Source organism: Salvia hispanica, chromosome 3, assembly GCF_023119035.1.
Source record: "Salvia hispanica cultivar TCC Black 2014 chromosome 3, UniMelb_Shisp_WGS_1.0, whole genome shotgun sequence".
Taxonomy (NCBI): Eukaryota; Viridiplantae; Streptophyta; class Magnoliopsida; order Lamiales; family Lamiaceae; genus Salvia; species Salvia hispanica.
This window is the reverse complement of record NC_062967.1, coordinates 4,834,916-4,854,123: the sequence shown is the minus strand read 5'-3', so window position 1 is coordinate 4,854,123 and position 19,208 is coordinate 4,834,916. Positions and strand designations below refer to the sequence as shown.

Here is a 19,208-nt window from a genome sequence, read left to right as displayed (position 1 = left end):
CGCGAAGGTGTCCGTCGAATTGACTTAAAAATAGATTATCACAAAGGTGAGAAAAGAAACGAGTGCGATTTCGATGAATTTGTGTCCCAATTCAGATAATAGTACATGAAATAAAATTCTTGATTAAATTGAACCAGTAACTAATTATTAGTTTCTGTTTCTCTATATTATCGTTGGAGAAAATTAGGAAATCTACGCGAGATTAATGAGATATTCACTATTTTTAGTTATTATTAATGTAATTTTACATATGATTGTTTCAGATGTTGACTTGAACGGGTGACGGGGGAGGGTGCTGGGTGGGGCAGGCGGTGCAGGCCCGAGTGTGCCACTCTAACCCGAGACCTTTAACCTCAACCTCAGGAATTAACTACTCACTTCACAATAGGATAAAAAACAAATTGCACGACCACTTCAGTTACATAAGAGTAAAATAAACATTCTCAATTTCTCATCAAAAAAAACAAGATTGTCAGGTGACAGACTACCTGAAACTGTCAGAAACAGCGAAATAAATCTCCACAAAGTAACTTAGACATACACAATGAAGCACTGATTAGAACCTTGTGTTGGAGGAGTCGGCACAGAAGTTGGAGACCAAGATTCTGCATAGGAGACATAGCTGACACAATTTATCCCTTCACCAATTCAATATAGGTCAATGGCATATTCTCCATTCATGTATCCAGACTTTCAGGCTTTGGCTCACATCGAATCATCAGTCTCATCAGTATCACTCCCATCAGGCTCCCCACCAGCCGTTCCTGCTTCAGGCGCATCAGGCTTTGCTAAAGGTGCAGATGCCACTTTCTTACTCGCATTGCGAGCAGCTTCATCACCATATTCCCCGGGCTCAACCATTTCAACACGTACCACTCAGTCAAGGAATATTCACAACACACCATGTAGTAACCACTAACCATCAACATATAGCAATGGAAAAACTTTGTTCACAATTACTGACATGGAGTATGCAGTTCAACACAAATCAGAGAAGACAGGAGGAAAATGGAAGATGAGAACTGGAATTAAAACTTAAAGAAGAACAATCCTTCGAAGAGGCCTATGGTTGAAACTGTCCTAAAATTATTTATTTCTTAAAGAGATAATGGAGATCTCTAACTTGACTTGATCTCCATCATAAACCCTTCAAGGCTGGTTGATATTAATTACCAATAAAGTTTTGTATTATAGTGATGGTAGCAGAACCATAGATGAAAAAGATCTTATAGAGAAGTTCAAATCTACTGAAGCTAAATGACCAAGACTGTTGTTGTATATTCTTTCACAATATATCTACATCTGCTAAATTATTGTCACTAACTTCTACAGAACAGCTATAGTTGCTACTGGCAGAAAAGGATAGTGCATATATGTATGAAAATTGCAAAGAGTTAGCAAGATAAAAGGATATCAATATTCTCAGCTGTTCCACCAGCCATGATGTTCTGCAAATCTCTCTCTACACGACGGACAACCTCAGGCTGAAAGAAGACATGGCATGATCAGTTTGTTCCTTCAGAAAGTATCAGCTTCACAAATTTATCAAATAAAATCACGCATAGGCTGATTAGCATAGACAAGTTACTTATGATGTAGAGGCTAGTAACATAATGTGTTTCCTGTTTAAGGGGGTAGCAAAGAAATAGAATTAACGATTCAAGTAGCTTATTATACGTTTAAATCTGGCTCGCGACGAAATCTCCGTCTGCGAGCATCCCTCATGGGTGGAGTGAGTCCATGTCTATACTCAACTGCCTCCGGGACACCATCACTCTCCTCTCTCACCATTATCATCTGCACTACCCCAAAAAGTTAGCAAGGCATACGGCACCTAAAACAGCTATCTTGAACAATTCAAACACTTAGTTTCTACAAACAGCCTACTTGACCGATGTCTGCAGTTTTAATCAAAACGTTGTCATCGTAAGTCTTGTAAGACTCTACAACAGAGGGAAGATCCAAGAGGGATGAAGAGAAGTGGTCATTGCCTATAACAAAGGTACCGGTCCTTCCATCCTCTGCAGTAAAAATAACATGGGCAGAAAAACTTGTTGGAAACTAAGCAGTCACCAAACAAACTTGATAAAAGGTTCAAAAATAGAAATCTGTATATTATACCAGAAAACACCATATCCAAGTTCTTATCCTCAGAAGAAGCAGATGAATCATTTAAGAGCCGCTCAATTCTTTCGGCTACAGCTGGTGGCACTCGCAGTATAAACTGCTCTTCCATATCCTTTACCTTACTTGTTTCTCAAAAATTCCCAAACAATACTTCCAATTCAGAGAAATCCCAACATCTGAGAATAGCAACATAAAGAAACATATAAATCTGCCTGCACTTTTTACCTATCTCCAATATTAGGCAAAAACGTCTTCCCATATAACCAGCATAAAACGACCTCAATTATTCGGCTTTAGTCATCAGGAACAACATTTGGGCAATGATTCGCATTTTTGCCTAATTCGAAAATCCAATTTTTAATAATGAATCCAAAACTAACCAAATCATCCAAAAATCCAAACAATTTATAATCAAATGCAAATTAACCAACATAAAACCCCAATTGCGTAGAGCTATCTCTATGAACAAGATAAGACTCAATTATTTCAATTGTTAAAGACGCACAAACAAGCCATCTGCATATCTGATCGAAATTATAAACGAAAGAACAAACAAATAGACTAACGAATAGGACAAAAAGATGAAAACTACTTCATATCATGATTGTCTATATTAATGCCGTAAATGATAATAGCTTCGATTCCCACATAAAATGAACAAATAAATTGAAAGAAGTTTTGGAAAACCTGTGAAATTGAAATGAACACGGTGTTTGCTGTCAAGGTTAAAGATAGCACGGCTGAAGCTACGTCGGAAAATATGACCGCCGGCGGTGGAAGGTGGCGCCCGATTTGAAGACGACGGCAGCAAGCGTGAGTGTGGGATTAGAAATTGTGAATTACAATTGAAATAATGTGTTATTTAAATATAAAATAATATCCATATATTAAATTCAAATTTTAAGATTTACTGCATACCACATCGAATCAATTCGAGATTTAAAAGAAAAAAACTCACATTGACAAAAAATTCTAAAAACAAAAACTAAAAAAACTTTTTATTTTACTTTGATTATAAATCAAATATTTTGTTCAGCTGATAAGGTAAATTATTTTGTGAAGAATTAATAAATTTATCGTCAAATAAACTTTGATTGTCCACTTTACATAAAACCTGTTTTGAATAAAATTAGGTCAAATTTGAAGTTTATTAATTAAAAATGTGTTGGAGTTCATTGATTTCGAGTAATCTCCAACTTCTATTACATACAAATTTTTTAAAAATAGTACTCCTTCCGTCCCATAAGATAGTCTCACAATATGACACGAGTTTTAAGAAATGTAATAAAAGGTGAGTTAAAAAAAATAGTGTGATGTGAATCCTATTTTTAAAGAACTTTTAAAGTATTAATTTTATAATAAAATATGAATAGAAATAAGTTGGTAGAATATGAGGTCCACTATAAAAAATGGTAAAAAGTTAAATGAGACAAATTTTATGGGATGAAGGAAAATGGAAAAATGGGACAATCTTTGTTAGACAGAGGGAGTAGCTATTTAAATCTCGATTCTTGATTAAATGTTAATGCTATGAAATTTCAATTAAAACATAATATTAAATCACAAAATTTAATTTATAATGGTCATATTTATGTAAATTTAGGTCAAAATTTAATTTATTTTAATGGTCATGGTACCATTTTAAATTAGATAATTTTTTTAGTCCAATCCATTATTTCCTAATTAGTGAAATAGGGCAAATAATTGGTGACGTCATAATCTGGGGCCGATTTCTGCATTTAAATTCCCCTTGCCCTAACCCTTGCTCCCTACTTACTTCGTCCGCCACTCTCTCCCTCTCCCAAATTCAGTTTTTTTCTTGCTCGAAGGTAATCTCCTCTCGTCTGATTCGTGTTACCTACGTACATTGTTACACGTTCGGATCCAATTTTTACTAGAATGAGTTCACTCAATTGTACGATTGAATTTATGATTTCTGATTTTGAATTAGAGAAAGGCTTGTTATTGGAATTAGGTTTTTATTTTTTGAAATAAGTATCTTGGATCTTGTTTTTAGCTTACCGTAAGCGCCCTTTTTGCCATGATGCTCCTAATATCTCTGATTCAATACGTTGCTTTTGGGTGTTAGGGTTCCTATTTTTTTCCTCCGCTCTGTTGGTTTTTCAGATGCTTCGTGCGTCTAATTGTTCTGGTAGTTGGGCGTTTTTACTAAATTTTTTTGAAGGTGTTTGTGATATTGCAAAGTGTATATTGATTCCTCACCTGTGTGTCTCGAGGAGAAGTTATTACTGTTTTGTTTTCTTATATTGGCTATCGAAGAATGGTATGAAGATTATAATATATTGATAGCTGTTATGATAGCCACTTATCATGTATTAGCTCTAGCTGATCATTCTTGCCAATATTATTGTGCTCAGTTTATTGTTTACAATGTCTATTTTGTTTTTTGGTTTTTGGAGAATGAAATGATGATTACAATTGTTTGATAGCTGATGTGATGGCTATTTATCATGTATTAGCTCTAGCTGATCATTCTTTCCAATTAGAAATTTAATCGTTTTTCTTTGGTGTGCAATTTTTTTTGATTTGAAACATATCATGTGTTTCTCTTATTGTATGAATTTCATTTTCAATTTTCCTTTTTGTTAAGTTATCATTTTTTTGTTAATTTGAACACATGATTAAGAATATTTTGATCACATCAACTTGCTCCTTCCCTTCTCTCTTTGTTTTATCTCCCAACATTAATTGTCTCTAAACACTTCTCAATACAGTTTTTGTGTTACTTGACCAAATGAGGGGAAGGAGTTACACACCTTCACCACCAAGAGGATATGGTAGGAGAGAAAGGAGCCCCCCAAGAGGAGGAGGGGGACGCTATGGTAGAGGAGGAAGAGATAGAGATGATGCTCCAACCAGTCTTTTAGTGCGCAACCTTCGCCATGACTGCAGGTTAGTTTGTTGTACTTTTCATTGTTCAGTTTTACCTTCACCCGAGAACAAGTTCACCTCAAGCATTAAAGAAAGAGAATGTCGAATTCTTAATCCTCAATTTCTTTTTGCAGGCCAGAAGACTTGCGGAGGCCATTTGGACAATTTGGCCCGGTTAAAGACATTTATCTGCCTAGGGACTACTACACTGGGTGAGCTTGATAGACTGGCATGACATTCTATATCTTTATTGCCATTCTGTATCTCTCTTCATATAATATTACGAAATCAAGCGCACTTTTTTTGCGTGATTGTCATCAGTAGCTTTTTTCTTTTAAATCCTCTATTAGTGTTTTTCTTTTAGAATTGAATATTTTATCAAGCCATTTGAGATTTAGCAGTGAAGTAAGAGTTATGAAGACATCAGTCAAGTAGTAAGAGTTCTGTTGTACATTCTAATAGTAAGAGGTCTCTTGACGTCAATCAAGTTTTAAGGAATTGAAGGTGTTATAATTGGTAATGAAGGTTGGAAGGATTGTTGTTGAATACAATGAGAAGATATCAAGATTACAAGTCTTGAAGAATTTCAAGTCATCTTATATTGTCCTTACCAAGGTCAGCTGCCAAGTGCTTGTTTATGCGCTTATGATGGCATTCCATATTATTGGAATTATTTTTTAGCTATTTGAGGTTTGTGAATTGTAGAAAATATAAGGTAGCCCCCACTAACTGCATTATCATCTAACTTCTGTAATTTAGTTGATATTGTTGCATCATTTTTCTATTGAATTTTGTTATAGGATGTATTTAATAGCTATAATCATCACTAAAGCTGTATGATTGTTCTGGGTTTGGGAGATAAAATGTAGTGCATGATATTGGAGAATGCATTTTGGATGATTAATATGCAACTTTTGACTTACTATTTCTTTAATTGTCACTTCTTGACTGCAGTGATCCTAGAGGATTTGGTTTTGTTCAATTCGTGGACCCTGCTGATGCTGCAGATGCTAAATATCACATGGATGGACAGATTTTGCAAGGTCGGGAATTGACTGTTGTTTTTGCAGAGGAAAACAGGAAAAAGCCAACTGAAATGAGATCCCGAGAAAGGGGAAGGTATTTATCTGCATTAAACTCCTTATTTTACTTACTAGTATTTCGAAAGCATGGAAATCAGTATGTTATTGGATTTGTCATTATATTTCACAGCATGGTTGCTTGGACAGGACATTTGTTAACATATTTCATTATTTATTTTCTTCTTTCAGTAGTAGAGGAAGCAGTCGTGTTTATGATAGGAGGAGATCACCTCCTCGCTATTCCCGTTCTCCCCGTTATTCCTCCCGTTCACCACCTCCTCGGGGCCGTGAGTACTACTCTCCTAAGAGAAGATATTCAAGGTTGGATGTCCTCATTTGTAAAGCATCCCTTGTCTGCTGTCGCCATCCATCTCTTCAGTCAACTTGAGCTCTTCTCTACTTGCTTTGTCTGCTGACCTATACTGAAAAATTATAAATATCTGCAGGTCTATTTCCCCTCATGAGAAGAGGTACGGTAGAGAGAGGTCATACTCACGCTCTCCAGCACCACGGGATCAGTCCCCCCCACCCTATGATGGAGCAAGGAAACACAGTGGAAGTCCAGTGAGAGAGCGGTCTCCATTTGGATCGAGAAGCCGCAGCCAGAGTCCTGGTCAAGGTCGTGGCCATTCTCCGGTTAGAGCTCCTCCTGCTCGAAGCCCCAGTCGTAGCAGAAGCAGGAGCCCTTACCCTGCAGATTATCCAACTGGACCTGTGAGGGATAGGTCTCCTAGCCAATGAGCTGTGCTGCTCTCGCCTCTTGTAATATTTTGCACCTTGTGTTACTAGATCATCTAAACTAACTAGGTTGGCTTTGTTTTATCCCAAACTTCCAGTAGTCTGATTATGTCTTGTCCTTTATGGTGCTTGGAATATTTGACATTATGAGTATTCAGTTTGATTCGGTGTTTTCATTAATTTGGTATTTCATTATATTCGCTTTTCTAACAAAACAAAAATGTTTACTTTTGAGTACATAATAGAAATGAAGAAGGCTTAACATGTCTCGTTAAATAGACTTTTAAAGATGGAAACTTTATGCTGGCAACTTTATGATTGCAAGTGGTGCGTCCTTGCTCAAGCAGAAACACTAGTAGTGGCGTGGAACCGAACCCAATAGTCGAGGACAAATGGCCATATAGTTTTCTAGGGAGTAATAGAGTTGGGTTAAGGATATATCCGTTTTACTCGTGGGATCAGAACAATAAAGAATATGACCTCATCGCTTTTCATCAACATTAACACAATTATATTTCATATAGAGTACATTTCTACATTCAAGGAACAAGCTCATGGCGCCTTCCGTGACAAATTTCAGCATTGAGATAATGTACTTTTAAATGATTTAAATATAAATAATAAAACTTACTCCATCTTTGGGAATTCCGTCCGTAGTCACGAGAAAGTGGCCAAGAAACCAAATTTGAATGTGTATCTGTATTGGGTGGGGTATCGTACAAAATTTGTGGTGGAAAAATGGAAACTTGGTGGCAAAACGAGTGGACGACTCACTTTCAAGTGTCGCACCCACAAACATATCCACAAACGCCAACAAGTATTCGCAAATCTATGGAGATTTGAATGGCTTCCGTTGCTCTCGGCTGTTTCCTTCCTCTGCAAACGCTTCGCCGCAAGCCCCTACTTTGCTGTGCTTCAACTCCTCACAGTTTCAGCCAAACCACACCCACCTTAAAGCCGATCGTCGTCGATGGTGATCCGCCCACTTTCGTCTCCGCTCCCGGTCGCCGAATAGTTGCGGGTATAATTTCTCAATTTTTCTTTCTACTCTTCCAATTCAATCAATTGGGATTATGATGTTTACAAGGAACTACTGCTAAACTTAAATCACAGTATAAAATTTTGAACCATCAAATAGTTGTCTTTGAGCTCCAGTTGTGCTCTGAGACAGATTCTGGCATGTTTGTAGAGATGAAGTATTCTTTTTTTTTTAAGGCAGTTTGTATGATGGCCCCAGTTTGAATAAGCTATCCATATTATTGCAACTGTGACTAGCATCAATCAAGTATTTATTTCTCATTTGGAGAACAAACTGTGCTGGGTAACATTTTGTGCTAAACAAAAAGTGTCATTGTCTTAATGTGTCTGTTTTCTTCTGCTCTTTACTGTGTGGTCAAGCAGTTGGGGACTTGCATGGAGATCTTGATAAAGCTAAGCATGCTCTTCAGATGGCTGGTGTCTTGAGTTCTGATGGCCAAAACTTATGGGTTGGTGGACAAACGGTATGCATATCTTTATAAAATTCTGTTTTAGGAGCAACTCATGCAAATATTTTTCAGTAACATAAATCTAATGCCTCTTCAGGATTTTTGACATTAGTATTCATGAGCAGGTATTAGTTCAGGTTGGAGATATACTTGATAGGGGCGAAGATGAAATTGCAATATTGTCCTTACTAAAGTCACTAGATATCCAGGCAAAAGCTAATGGGGGTGCAGTTTTCCAGGTATATCCTATGCTACCTACATGTATGTTTAATCTTGATTTTCATCGATAGTTGTAAATACAACGAGCAGGGTCAATTACATCAACCTTGTTATTCTAGTATTTTTGTTTTCCTTTGTCCTTTCTAACACACGAATAAGGATAAAATCATGAGTGATACAATTATGTTTTCTTCTTATAGGTTAATGGAAATCATGAAACCATGAATGTGGAAGGTGATTTTAGATATGTAGATTCAGGGGGATTCGATGAGTGTGCCGCCTTCCTGGAATATTTGGAAATCTGCAACCATAACTGGGAAGAAGCGTTTGTTGGTTGGTCCAGTGTATCAAGGAGGTGGAGGGAAGAGCGTGATGTGCCAAAGAATCATTGGGGTCCCTGGAATTTGGTAAAGGTAATTTATGTATTGTGATTGTACTTTTGAATATATTGAATTTGAGAAATTTTAGTATGTCAAAATGATTCTAGTAACTTGGCTGTTGATGGCTATGATTATAATGATTTCAAAATTGATTATTGTCAGAATCGTTAGGCCACTGCATCCTGATATTATTTCTAACCCTATCATCTGGCTATTAGGACAGCAGCAGAAAGGAGTCATTGCGAGATCATACCTCCTAAGACCAGGTGGCCCGTTGGCATTTGAATTGGCGCACCATGCTGTTGTTCTCAAAGTCAATGACTGGGTATTCTGTCATGGAGGCCTTCTTCCTCATCATGGTAATTACTATAAACTTAATCTCTGCAACTTGTAGAGTTATGTTACCAGCCTTCCTCGTTCTGTTTTGCTGCAGTTGAATATGGCATAGAGAGAATGAATAGAGAAGTATCACACTGGATGAAAGACCTTGGCATGGATGATCATCCCCCATTTATTGCCACCAGAGGCTATGATAGTGTAGTGTGGAGTCGTTTGTACTCCAGAGACACGTCAGATCTGGAAGATTATCAGATCAATCAGGTTTGTGATTGTACTGTTTATATATTTGATAGGGTCGTACAATTTTTATGGTGTGGTGGGTGGACCTGGTGGTACCACTCTAGTTCAAATGTGGAAGCTCTAGGCTTCATTTTTTAGATGTGGCACCGTTTACATTTTCCGATCTTGTATTTTATTTGTATTCAAATGATAAGAGTCCTAGTATACTGCACACACGTTAACTGATTGCTTGCTAATTGGAGTAGTTTATTTTTGTAAACAAGTACACCTTGGAAGCAGCTAAGAGTACTTAATTTATCTCTTAACAGATCCAATATATTCTTCGTGATACACTTCAAGCAATAGGTGCCAAAGGAATGGTGGTGGGACATACGCCACAAAGTACAGGAGTAAACTGGTAAGGATACTTGAACTTTGTTTTATTTTACAGTTTTACTTATGAATACTAAACATTTATCCCTTTAAATGTTGATTGGATGAATTTGGTGCACCAGATTCACCGTTGTCTTAAACTACCCGCTTCTCTCCTGTGCTCTTGACCATATCTTCTGTACTGTCTTTATATAACCATCATAGCTATCTTTTTAAATATATCCCTAGAAAAATAGTGTCTGTGTGCCGTAACCCTTAAATGTTAATGAAGTTTTCATCAGCCTTAGTCTTCGACGTAACACTCCCGTTAAAGCACTGAGATGCTGTTTATTACTACAACATGAGCAAACATTGTGTTGAAAATCTATGCATCTCATGTTTGGAGTAGAAGAGAAGCATGTGTGCGATAGGGTTTTATATGAAATCTACATCGTGTTGAAAATCTATGCATCTCATGTTGAAAATGATGTGCCTGTATTGGGACTGATTGTATAGCAATTGAACGAGTTTGGTCACCCTGCAGTGAATTCAACTGTAGCATTTGGCGAGTTGACGTGGGAATGTCAAGTGGGGTCCTTGACTCAAGACCTGAGGTAAATCTTACTTCACTCAATTTCCTGGATATTAATAGCACTGTACTAACAGTAAGAAGGATAGTAGTAATTTAAACATCTCCCTATATATATGTATACGAAGTTTGGTTAAGCTTATGAGCTCCGAGAAATATTTGCAAAATGAGAGCATATGATCTCAATCTAAAAAGAAAAAGAAAGATAACTCCTGAAACCCTATCTTCATTGTGGTATTTTGACTAGTTTTCGATTCTTTTGCTGATACAATAACTAGTGTAGTTACTGTGTGAGATAGAGATATTTCTGAACTCTGTTGTATTACTATGAGAGACATTGTTTCAAGCTTTCTGAATAATACTCTGATGTATAGAGAATAGCTGATGAGATCTGATTTATTTTGAGCAGGTTTTAGAAATAAGAGAAGGTAAAGCAAGGCCAATCACGAGCAGACGAGATAGATACAGTGAGCTCCAAGTAGTTGATTATATCTAGGTAATAACCTATATCCAATCATGCTTCTTTCCCATTATCCTATCTCCATACAAACTTTGAACAACTCCCTACTTTTTTTTTCCAGATATCTTATGCTGCCTTCATCCATTGTTATTATCTGTTCTGCTCTCCCTTCACTTTTCGTGTTCAAGTCCACCTGAAGATCTCCAGAGTTTGTGATGTTAACCGCAGATGCATTGAACATATACTGGTCAGAGCCTCCTTAAAGGCATTGTCTTGTGCACCTTATATACACAGACAGCTATATACATACATGTACTGTACATATTAGTGGCATTGAGAAACTTCACTGTATATAAAGAGTTGATTATTTTCTAGTATTACTACTTGAATGGAAGTTCCCATATTTATAGGGAGTATATTATCATTATGTGGAGAATTCACTCCAGCTTTGGTCGAGTAGTACTGTTATCTACATGGAATTACTTTTGAAACGGTCTATAAGTTTTATCAGTGTATGTGGTTCGGATCAGATGGCTTTAAGGATACACGATAACAACATGATCATTCCGATTGAATTTTCAAATTCATTTGAATAATGCCCTTCCTTCGAAGTTCATGTCAAATATTAGATCTTACATTAAGAATACAATTGACATTTTTTTGTTACCTGTGAATGTTTTGTAGTATTAGTACTACAAATAAAAAAATTGGCCAGCAATTCAACCATTTATTTATTTATTTAAAAAAAAATTAAACACAGCAGTAGCAACTTTGATGATATGAGTTGCATTAACAATCAAGTTTGAAAGGAGGACGAAAAAGATCATTATTGAATGGAGTATAATGTTTTGTGAATTTATTTTTATGTATTAGAACTTTAGACAAGACATTATTTTTATTTAATTTTTGAACTTCATTTATAAATTCATAAGTATTACTGTATTTGTTTTTAGGAGTAGTATTTAGGATTAAAGATGATTTAATCTCTTTTAAGTTGCTTTGTTCGTTACTACGTAGATTTCAACTTAAGTCTGTTTTGACGTGGACGAATGAGGAGCGTGAAGTCCTCCTTCTGTGAAGAGAAACTGATACCAGTTGATCTCATTCACTTGTGGAGAGAAAGAGAGTGAGAGAGATGGCAAGTCCAGCAGCTTTGAGGCCTTTCAGCACTGTCGTTTACTCGGCAAACCGACTCAATCCATCAATCTCCTCTATTTACAAACCCAAGACTCTTCTTTGCACTGCATCATCTCTCTCCAATCTTGTTGGGTAAACAATTTCTTCCGTAATCCCATTTCAAAATCACGCCTTCTATGTTCCTGAAGCCCAATTTATTTTTTCTTGTGAGACATATTCATGTAGCTCAGAAGCAGGCGTGTGCTTGAGTGTTGGAACCCACCTCATTCCCCATCCCGACAAGGTACCATTTTTTTCTCTCTATTCACTCTCCTCGCTACCAAGATTGCTTTTTTATTTAATTCTTGCAGGTTGAGAAAGGCGGAGAAGACGCCTTCTTTGTCAGCAACCACCGCGGCGGAGTCATTGCCGTTGCTGACGGCGTTTCTGGGTAACTGGGCTTTGGCATTTCTTTAATCTCAACAACTTATGTTAGTACTTAATAAATAGTGTGTGTTTGATCTTGGCAGTTGGGCTGAAAAAGATGTGAATCCAGCTCTTTTCTCTCGTGAGTTGATGGCTCACGCTTCTAGCTTAGTGGAAGATGAAGAGGTATTGATTTCTTGTTTGTCTTTCACATTTTCTAGTTTGTGAGTGAAGAAAAAGACATGAAATGGTCTGTTGTTAGGTTAACTATGAGCCAAGAAGTTTGATTAGGAAAGCACATGCTGCTACCACTTCCATTGGCTCTGCCACTACGTAGGTTCTTTTGCTTCATATTTAGTGTTAATGGTTGTTTATGGCCTTGAATTTTGACAACTACTTGCGTTTTCACATGCCTCTGTTAGAGTTGTTGCTATGCTTGAAAGGAATGGGATATTGAAGATGGCGAATGTAGGGGATTGCGGTGTGAGAATCATACGGAGAGGTGATGCCGTTGGGATGTCTTTACTTGTTTCTCATTTCAGATTTTGTGTGTGTGATTGATCTTAACATATGGTTATAATAGGTCAAGTAGTATTTTCTACATCTCCACAAGAACACTATTTCGACTGCCCATTTCAGCTGAGTTCGGAGGCTGCTGGTCAGACATTCCTAGATGCAACGGTGCTAAATTATTCAGTTCCAGTTGAATACAGCATAATTCCATCCATTTTAGATGGTGAAGCCATTGTTTGTGTTGTGGTGGAAAAATGCAGGTGATGACTGTGGAGCTGATGGAAGAGGATACGGTCGTGATGGGGTCGGATGGGCTATTCGACAATGTTTATGACACAGAAATTCTTGAAGTTGTGGACTCATGTGATAATGTTGCTGATGCTGGTATATTCTGTATCTAGTCAAGACTTGTTAATTCTGGTTCTTCCATACTCTTCTCACTGGGTGTAGTCGGTATGTAGCAAAGGCATTGGCTAATCTTGCTCATAGCCATTCGAAGGATTCGAGCTTTGACTCTCCTTATTCCCAAGAGGCTCGAGCCCGGGTGAGTTCTTCACTTCCCCACTTGATCCCATTTTGCCTATGTTCTTGATAAGAATATGTGATGCTTTTGAGCAGGGTTTTGATGTTCCTTGGTGGAAGAAATTCATGGGGATGAAGTTAACAGGTGGGAAGCTTGATGATATCACTGTGATCATTGGGCAAGTGGAGAGCTCATTGAGCTCATGAGAGAGAGAGAGAGCACTTGCATTAACCTTGTTTCATTGGACTGATGCATGTCTACAGAAATTCTTGGTATTGATTGATTGTTAGGGGAATATATATACATGATGATTTCATTTGGAAGAAACTTAAAAACCCAGAATTGCAAGAACAAAAAATCAATTCAAAAAACCAATATCCAATTTCAACATGTGTAGTGACAAGTAACAAAGCAACAAAGATCCATTTTGTGACCTATATCAAAATTTTCTGGTGCAATTAGAGTACATGGGTATATCATAAGCTCCACAAGGCCCTGCTATTCGTAAAGTACAGGTCCGTGTGACAATCAACGAAATAAATAATGGGGTAAAAATGATCCTACTTTCGCCAGATTATTGGAACGGATAACAACTTCTATACTAAATATGAGTAAAATGCTCCGGTATGAGGGCTTGTCTCCTCGCTTCTGTATAAATCAAATCGCTGACATAAGGTGCTTATCCAACTAGCTTGCTTGAGCATGCTCGTATGCTTCTGATACAACAAACTGAAAAGCTGCATTGCCTCTGCTTTCTAAGTCACATTGTTAATGTTGTTGCCATTGTTTGAATCTTGGAAGAAGGATTTTGCTGCTTCATACGTAGACCAGCAAATTGCAGCAGCTGGAGCATGGAAGAGCATTCTGGGCATCCATCCTCTCATAAGACCTCTGTATCCATCTTTCTTTATTATTGTTCGAAAAACATCCCCGATTGAACCACTAGCAAATCTATCACATCCACAGACACCCTGCATCACCCCAGTTGATTAATCTGTAGCTTAAAGAGTCGCACACAGAGATTCCTTACACTAACAAAACTAATAAACACCATCACCTTTCAGTTCTTACAAATATAAAAGCTTTTATAGGTTTGTAATAGTATGAAGTTTAACCAGAAAGATTGTGAATACGTAAAGAACAAACAAGATAATGATAAACGAGACAGGATATGTTGAAGCAACTTCGATTTAAACAAGAAAGATAAGGAAAAACAAATAAAGACAGCAACTTTCTGTAGTGATGAACACAACAGATTAGGCATTAGGCACATATGCCCTTAAAAAACACCACTCAAATGGACAGATCGTGAATACGTAAAGAACAAACAAGATCATGATAAATGAGACAAGATATGTTGAAGCAATGTCATTTAAACAAGAAAGATAAGGAAACACAAATAAAGATAACTTTCTGTAGTGATTAAAACAACAGATTAGGCAATAGGCACATATCCCCTTCAAAAACACCACTCAAATGGACAGAGCAATGGTCACAAGCATCTCCTAAATGCTCATTAACACCACCCTTGAATACCATATTTCACCCACACTATATCAAAGTAGCCCTTCTCCCCCCCACAAACCTCTTCCCTCCATCCAACATATCCCACAACAAGGCAATGAATAGCCCTACCCACCCACCCAAGACTGAACAATTAATTTTCTATGTAAACCCAAGTCCATGACTGTGAACCAGTCACCATTATATATCATACTCTATACAACAATTTGAACTTGTACATGTTTAAGTTACAACAAAAGGAGCTCATTTACATAAGAAAACAAATAAATAAACTCAAGTACCTGGCACTGCAATTGAGTCTTGACAACATCAAGGGGAGTGGTCAAGGCGGCAGCCATTGCCCCAGCTGCCGCGCCAGCTGTAGCATGGACCACCAACGTTTCCTCACTTAAACTCTCCGGCGAATTTGAGACCTCCGTCAAACCCCTTTTCGCGGCCTCATACGCCGCGAAATGCACCGCCGTGAAAGGCGCATTCATCAGCACCGTAGTCCAATAAGAGGCGTAAAACGCCCTAAACCCATCCTGCCTCATCACTCTCGTGACGCAATCCAAAACCCCCTTGTACGGACTGCTGCCCAGCTGCAGCCTCTGCTTCACCATATCCATCGGCGTGAGCACCGCGTCGCTGGCGACGGTGGCGCATATGCCCGCGGCCGCGTGCGCCGCGTGGTTGTCCGGATCGCCGCCGGAGAAGCTCTTCTTGCATATCTCGTAGACGGAGAAGTAGGCCGCGTGCGCGGGCCCCGCGCCGAGCGCCATGGCGCCGATCCCGCGGTAGAGGCCTCTGGCGCCGTCGGCCTTCAGAATCGACTGCACGGCTTGATTGACGCTGGCGGACCGGATGGGGCAGGAGCCTAGGGCTTGCATTTGGGTTTTGATGGTGTCGACGGGGAACATCGCCATGTGCTCCACCATGCCGGCGACGGAGCCGGCGATCATGTACTGCCAGAATCGGAGCCCGTCATGCTCCACGGCGGCGATTGCCGGGCTGTAATCGGGCTGCGGTGGCAAGGGGATCAGCTCCGCTTGCTGGAATTTCGGAGAGGCGTCTGTGGCCATGGAGGAAGGGATCGGAGTGCGGAATTAGGGTTCAACAATTGATCAATCTGTGAAATTGGAAACGGAAAGTTCAAAACTAGGGTTCCAACTTCCAATTAATGGTAGTAATTTGTAAAATCGAAGCAATCTAGATACTGATGAATATCAAAATTCAATCTTTACTGCAAATTAGCAATTGGGTGCTGGAAAATTCGCCGCACTGATTTTGTCTTTTTCTCTCTCTCCAAAGACGTGATTTATCTACTACCAGTATTTTGAAAGATAATACTTTTATTTATTAAATACACAGATTAATCTTTATAATCAAATAACCGATTTTTATTTTGAATTATCTCATTTAGAAGAACATCTACAATAACAATATTGGTTTATTGCATAACAAATAACAATTAAGCCTGTTTGGTAATATTTGAAATACTTTTATACTATTGAACTAAATTTGAATGTGATAATCTTTCCGCATTTTAAGATTATCTATTACCAATTACAGTATATTTTCCTTGTATAACCCTGTCGATACAAGTAAAAGATATCAATATAAAATGCAAAGATATGATAAAATAGTATCTCTAAATACAACAGTGTCAAGATAATACAAATAAGTAAAGAAAAACAAACAGAATAGAGAATATTTATTGAATAAGTATATTTATTTTCAGTGGTAGAAAAAAAACTACTCATCCTAGTGTTTGTCACAGCATGGCGGGAGAAAATCACCACCGCCACGTGGACGAAATCACCACCGACCTCCGCCCCCCTCGCCGCCTCACTCCGACCGACATCCGTCTAATCGAAGACCGCATCGCCGCCCGGAGCAGGGAGATCCAATCCCTCCTTCTCGACAATCATCGCCTTGCTGCCTCCCACGTGGCGCTCAAGCAGGATGTCGCCGCCGCCCGGCAGGACCTCCACCGCCTCTCTGCCATCAAGGACGAGCGGGATGCGCACGTGCGAGAGGTCTACGAGAGCTCCCTCGAAATGGAGGCCGGGCCTCGCTCCGCCGAATTGGATTGGGTTAGGGCTGAAATTAAGGACCTCAGGGCCGAGCGCGATCAATTATCGGAGAAATTGAAGGAAATTCAAGAGGATTTAGCAACCTTTCATCCTGAGCAGCATGAATTCTCTGAGCTCAAAGCTGACATTGAGGCGTTGCATACAGAAGTTGGCAAAGGAAGGTATGCAACAATGCATCTTTGTATTTGGATTTTCAGAAAACTCTCTGTGATATCAGATGAATTTGATTTACTAACAGCCAAATTGTACGCGTTTAAATGTTTGAATTGTTGTTAGAATCAATTACTCATATAAATGCATGATTGTTACTGTTGCTTTCTAATTCCACTGTGATGATTATAATTTTAACCACTACAGGAAATATTGCAATTTAGAAAAATCCTTCAACTGTATCAGTGCTTCTGATTGTAATTAATTGCTTGAAGGTCAATTTTCACTTTTCAGTGTTGATAATAACTCCATAATGTTTATTTTCATTTGTAAATGTATGAAGGGCTGCAGTTGAATATGAAAGGAATATGCAGTCCACTCACTGTGAGCTTAGTGAAGTAATGGAGAAGCGCCTGATATCCATGGCTCGTGAGTCAGAAAAATTGCGTTCTGAACTTGCAAATGCCGAGAGGAGAGCTATGGCAGCCATTGTAGGTGCAGGTGCAGCTGCCAACTCAGGTAAATCCTACAGGATTGTGCTCCTCTTCTTGCCACATGGAGCTTGTTGGTTTATTTTCTATTGCATATTGACAAAAACCATAACTACACTAAGATTGTTTTTTTTTTGTGTGTCTTTCAGGTCCTGGATACACCATTCACCAGTGTTCTCTTCAATCTGGAATTTGCGAAAACTCCTTAGCTGATCATCATGATGTCCATTAGGTTTGGCTTATCTCCTGTAATTTAAGTTTGAATGGAATCAAACCAAAAGGTCTCATTTTCATCCTGCTTTGACAGTAGCATGATGGTTTAATGCTACTTTATAAACTCATTATAAATAACTGCCCTTGTGTTGGTATTTCCAGTGCCTGATAGCACCCATAAAGGAGTAATAAACAGGTTGGTTTGTTGTGAAAGAAAAAAGAGAAGGTGGAAGAAATAAGTGGATGACGATGATGCTTTAATGTTGGAGAATAATACAAATTTTGTAATAAATGGCGACTAAGAAAAAAAGAAGAAATTTTAGGAGTACAAGATAACTTGATAGTGCAAAATTTTGAGTAGAGGAATGGAACATAGCGTTGATTTTTTTTATATTAGTAGTGAAACACTAGAAATGAAACCACAATGGTCATAAGAACTAGTGTCTGAGAATTTCATATGAGTTATATAAATGATTTTTTCTCATTATCACAATATATATGTAAATCTCCTGTTCTAATATTGGACTGCTTTCTGCTGCAGTTTGAAGCTTGTTTATACTTCTTTCTTTTCAAAATTACACCTATTTGTGGCAATTTTTGTCTTGGGATTAGAATTAGTATTGCATATACAATTGCTTTCTCACCCAGGACGCTGTTTTTCTGAATCAACAAAAATGTTGTGCATGTGCCTATTTGGGAAAAGTTAGACACAAACTCTTGTCTTTTCGCAAATATCAGCATTTAACTTTTTTCTCATTTGGGCTATATTACTAATGGTTATTACAACAATAATGATATGGCAAGTACATTGCAGTTGTAGTTAACATGTCAAAATATACGATTTTTTTGGTGTGGATGTTTTCTATAGCTGTTATTGGCAATTACTAACAATGCCTTTGTTTAATTTATTGAACAAGGTAAGACTTATGTGGAGGGCCTCTCATTCCTCATGGTCAGTTCAATATGCAAAGGTAGCAGTGTTGTATCTAAGCCACCATGCAAATTTGGAGGGCTCAACAGCATGCCGTGATTGCTTGGTACCACCAAGAAGTGCACTAAAACCAGGAAGCCAGATAAAATGATGCTACTTAAAAGAGCTCATTTGACACTCGAGACACTTGGAACTTTAGTTTGTAGGGAATGTACTTCTATCAACATTATCATTTAGTATACTCCATAGTATTTTTTGGGGGTTTAGTACTAACCGACTAAAATATAACGATGAAGTTTATTTATAATGAAATGTAATTAACATATGAGAAAAAGCTGAATA

The 19,208-nt window shown here is 38.1% G+C and overlaps 6 protein-coding genes and 2 non-coding genes across 15 annotated transcripts; 6 read left to right on the top strand and 2 right to left on the bottom strand.

Annotated features, from left to right (window-relative positions):
• Positions 1–390: 390 nt before the first annotated feature.
• Positions 391–2,955, bottom strand: LOC125211255 (transcription initiation factor TFIID subunit 7-like). 2 transcript variants are annotated; one of them, XM_048110983.1, is made up of 7 exons: positions 2,815–2,955; positions 2,406–2,464; positions 2,122–2,303; positions 1,888–2,021; positions 1,678–1,797; positions 1,415–1,484; positions 391–869 (listed from the first exon to the last, which is right to left on the bottom strand). In XM_048110983.1, the coding sequence occupies exons 3-7, from the start codon at positions 2,234–2,236 to the stop codon at positions 706–708; spliced, it is 603 nt and encodes a 200-aa protein (XP_047966940.1). In that variant the 5' UTR covers positions 2,237–2,303; positions 2,406–2,464; positions 2,815–2,955; the 3' UTR covers positions 391–705. The 2 variants fall into 2 exon arrangements, with proteins under 2 accessions (XP_047966940.1, XP_047966939.1); XM_048110982.1 differs by lacking the exon at positions 2,406–2,464.
• An 892-nt stretch (positions 2,956–3,847) lies between these two features.
• LOC125215769 (serine/arginine-rich SC35-like splicing factor SCL30A) lies at positions 3,848–7,019 on the top strand. The gene is made up of 6 exons (XM_048117305.1): positions 3,848–3,956; positions 4,863–5,040; positions 5,154–5,231; positions 5,974–6,138; positions 6,291–6,422; positions 6,548–7,019. The coding sequence occupies exons 2-6, from the start codon at positions 4,883–4,885 to the stop codon at positions 6,840–6,842; spliced, it is 828 nt and encodes a 275-aa protein (XP_047973262.1). The 5' UTR covers positions 3,848–3,956; positions 4,863–4,882; the 3' UTR covers positions 6,843–7,019.
• Positions 4,407–4,483, top strand: LOC125217223. Its single transcript, XR_007175641.1, has one exon. It is a non-coding gene; the product is annotated as a small nucleolar RNA Z102/R77 (small nucleolar RNA).
• On the top strand, positions 4,547–4,623 carry LOC125217222. Its single transcript, XR_007175640.1, has one exon. It is a non-coding gene; the product is annotated as a small nucleolar RNA Z102/R77 (small nucleolar RNA).
• Positions 7,020–7,546: 527 nt separating the features above from the next.
• On the top strand, positions 7,547–11,360 carry LOC125216987 (shewanella-like protein phosphatase 1). 2 transcript variants are annotated; one of them, XM_048118790.1, is made up of 10 exons: positions 7,547–7,860; positions 8,241–8,341; positions 8,452–8,565; positions 8,746–8,958; positions 9,152–9,284; positions 9,359–9,525; positions 9,813–9,901; positions 10,400–10,469; positions 10,854–10,940; positions 11,026–11,360. In XM_048118790.1, exons 1-9 carry the CDS (start codon positions 7,683–7,685, stop codon positions 10,938–10,940), a joined length of 1,152 nt encoding a protein of 383 aa, XP_047974747.1. In that variant the 5' UTR covers positions 7,547–7,682; the 3' UTR covers positions 11,026–11,360. The 2 variants fall into 2 exon arrangements, with proteins under 2 accessions (XP_047974747.1, XP_047974746.1); XM_048118789.1 differs by having other exon boundaries at positions 7,552–7,860; positions 9,149–9,284.
• A 595-nt stretch (positions 11,361–11,955) lies between these two features.
• Positions 11,956–13,870, top strand: LOC125214054 (probable protein phosphatase 2C 1). 3 transcript variants are annotated; one of them, XR_007175053.1, is made up of 10 exons: positions 11,956–12,173; positions 12,267–12,324; positions 12,392–12,471; positions 12,551–12,632; positions 12,709–12,779; positions 12,869–12,948; positions 13,030–13,127; positions 13,220–13,343; positions 13,426–13,503; positions 13,578–13,648. XR_007175053.1 is itself a non-coding variant. In XM_048114916.1 (10 exons), the coding sequence occupies exons 1-10, from the start codon at positions 12,040–12,042 to the stop codon at positions 13,686–13,688; spliced, it is 921 nt and encodes a 306-aa protein (XP_047970873.1). In that variant the 5' UTR covers positions 11,962–12,039; the 3' UTR covers positions 13,689–13,870. The 3 variants fall into 3 exon arrangements, 2 of the variants coding, with proteins under 2 accessions (XP_047970873.1, XP_047970874.1); XM_048114916.1 differs by having other exon boundaries at positions 11,962–12,173; positions 13,421–13,503; positions 13,578–13,870; XM_048114917.1 differs by lacking the exons at positions 11,956–12,173; positions 12,267–12,324; positions 12,709–12,779 and having other exon boundaries at positions 12,436–12,471; positions 13,421–13,503; positions 13,578–13,870.
• Positions 13,845–16,287, bottom strand: LOC125214053 (mitoferrin-like). Of its 2 annotated transcripts, XM_048114915.1 has the most exons (3): positions 16,230–16,287; positions 15,288–16,114; positions 13,845–14,453 (listed from the first exon to the last, which is right to left on the bottom strand). In XM_048114915.1, exons 2-3 carry the CDS (start codon positions 16,065–16,067, stop codon positions 14,238–14,240), a joined length of 996 nt encoding a protein of 331 aa, XP_047970872.1. In that variant the 5' UTR covers positions 16,068–16,114; positions 16,230–16,287; the 3' UTR covers positions 13,845–14,237. The 2 variants fall into 2 exon arrangements, with proteins under 2 accessions (XP_047970872.1, XP_047970871.1); XM_048114914.1 differs by having other exon boundaries at positions 15,288–16,284.
• A 438-nt stretch (positions 16,288–16,725) lies between these two features.
• LOC125211562 (protein FLX-like 1) lies at positions 16,726–19,132 on the top strand. 3 transcript variants are annotated; one of them, XM_048111419.1, is made up of 4 exons: positions 16,726–17,242; positions 17,575–17,750; positions 17,872–17,954; positions 18,098–18,298. In XM_048111419.1, exons 1-3 carry the CDS (start codon positions 16,767–16,769, stop codon positions 17,952–17,954), a joined length of 735 nt encoding a protein of 244 aa, XP_047967376.1. In that variant the 5' UTR covers positions 16,726–16,766; the 3' UTR covers positions 18,098–18,298. The 3 variants fall into 3 exon arrangements, with proteins under 3 accessions (XP_047967376.1, XP_047967375.1, XP_047967374.1); XM_048111418.1 differs by lacking the exon at positions 18,098–18,298 and adding an exon at positions 18,858–19,132 and having other exon boundaries at positions 16,727–17,242; XM_048111417.1 differs by lacking the exon at positions 18,098–18,298 and adding an exon at positions 18,853–19,132 and having other exon boundaries at positions 16,727–17,242.
• The last annotated feature ends 76 nt before the right edge of the window (positions 19,133–19,208 follow it).

Bases quoted from the DNA above. Each gene is read 5' to 3' on its own strand.
- LOC125211255 (XM_048110983.1), bottom strand. From the start codon at position 2,236: ATGGAAGAGCAGTTTATACTGCGAGTGCCACCAGCTGTAGCCGAAAGA. The intron at 2,022-2,121 runs GTATAATATACA...TTTTTACTGCAG, and splicing joins CTTGGATATGGTGTTTTCTG to AGGATGGAAGGACCGGTACC. The intron at 1,485-1,677 runs GTATAATAAGCT...GTCTTCTTTCAG, and splicing joins GTCGCGAGCCAGATTTAAAC to CCTGAGGTTGTCCGTCGTGT.
- LOC125215769 (XM_048117305.1), top strand. From the start codon at position 4,883: ATGAGGGGAAGGAGTTACACACCTTCACCACCAAGAGGATATGGTAGG. The intron at 6,139-6,290 runs GTATTTATCTGC...TTCTTCTTTCAG, and splicing joins AGATCCCGAGAAAGGGGAAG to TAGTAGAGGAAGCAGTCGTG. The intron at 6,423-6,547 runs GTTGGATGTCCT...AAATATCTGCAG, and splicing joins CCTAAGAGAAGATATTCAAG to GTCTATTTCCCCTCATGAGA.
- LOC125216987 (XM_048118789.1), top strand. From the start codon at position 7,683: ATGGCTTCCGTTGCTCTCGGCTGTTTCCTTCCTCTGCAAACGCTTCGC. The intron at 8,959-9,148 runs GTAATTTATGTA...CTATTAGGACAG, and splicing joins GTCCCTGGAATTTGGTAAAG to CAGCAGAAAGGAGTCATTGC. The intron at 9,526-9,812 runs GTTTGTGATTGT...ATCTCTTAACAG, and splicing joins AAGATTATCAGATCAATCAG to ATCCAATATATTCTTCGTGA.
- LOC125214054 (XM_048114916.1), top strand. From the start codon at position 12,040: ATGGCAAGTCCAGCAGCTTTGAGGCCTTTCAGCACTGTCGTTTACTCG. The intron at 12,472-12,550 runs GTAACTGGGCTT...TGATCTTGGCAG, and splicing joins GTTGCTGACGGCGTTTCTGG to TTGGGCTGAAAAAGATGTGA. The intron at 13,344-13,420 runs GTATATTCTGTA...GTCGGTATGTAG, and splicing joins TGATAATGTTGCTGATGCTG to CAAAGGCATTGGCTAATCTT.
- LOC125214053 (XM_048114915.1), bottom strand. From the start codon at position 16,067: ATGGCCACAGACGCCTCTCCGAAATTCCAGCAAGCGGAGCTGATCCCC. The intron at 14,454-15,287 runs GTACTTGAGTTT...GGGGTGATGCAG, and splicing joins AGACTCAATTGCAGTGCCAG to GGTGTCTGTGGATGTGATAG.
- LOC125211562 (XM_048111418.1), top strand. From the start codon at position 16,767: ATGGCGGGAGAAAATCACCACCGCCACGTGGACGAAATCACCACCGAC. The intron at 17,243-17,574 runs GTATGCAACAAT...AAATGTATGAAG, and splicing joins ACAGAAGTTGGCAAAGGAAG to GGCTGCAGTTGAATATGAAA. The intron at 17,751-17,871 runs GTAAATCCTACA...TGTGTCTTTCAG, and splicing joins AGGTGCAGCTGCCAACTCAG to GTCCTGGATACACCATTCAC.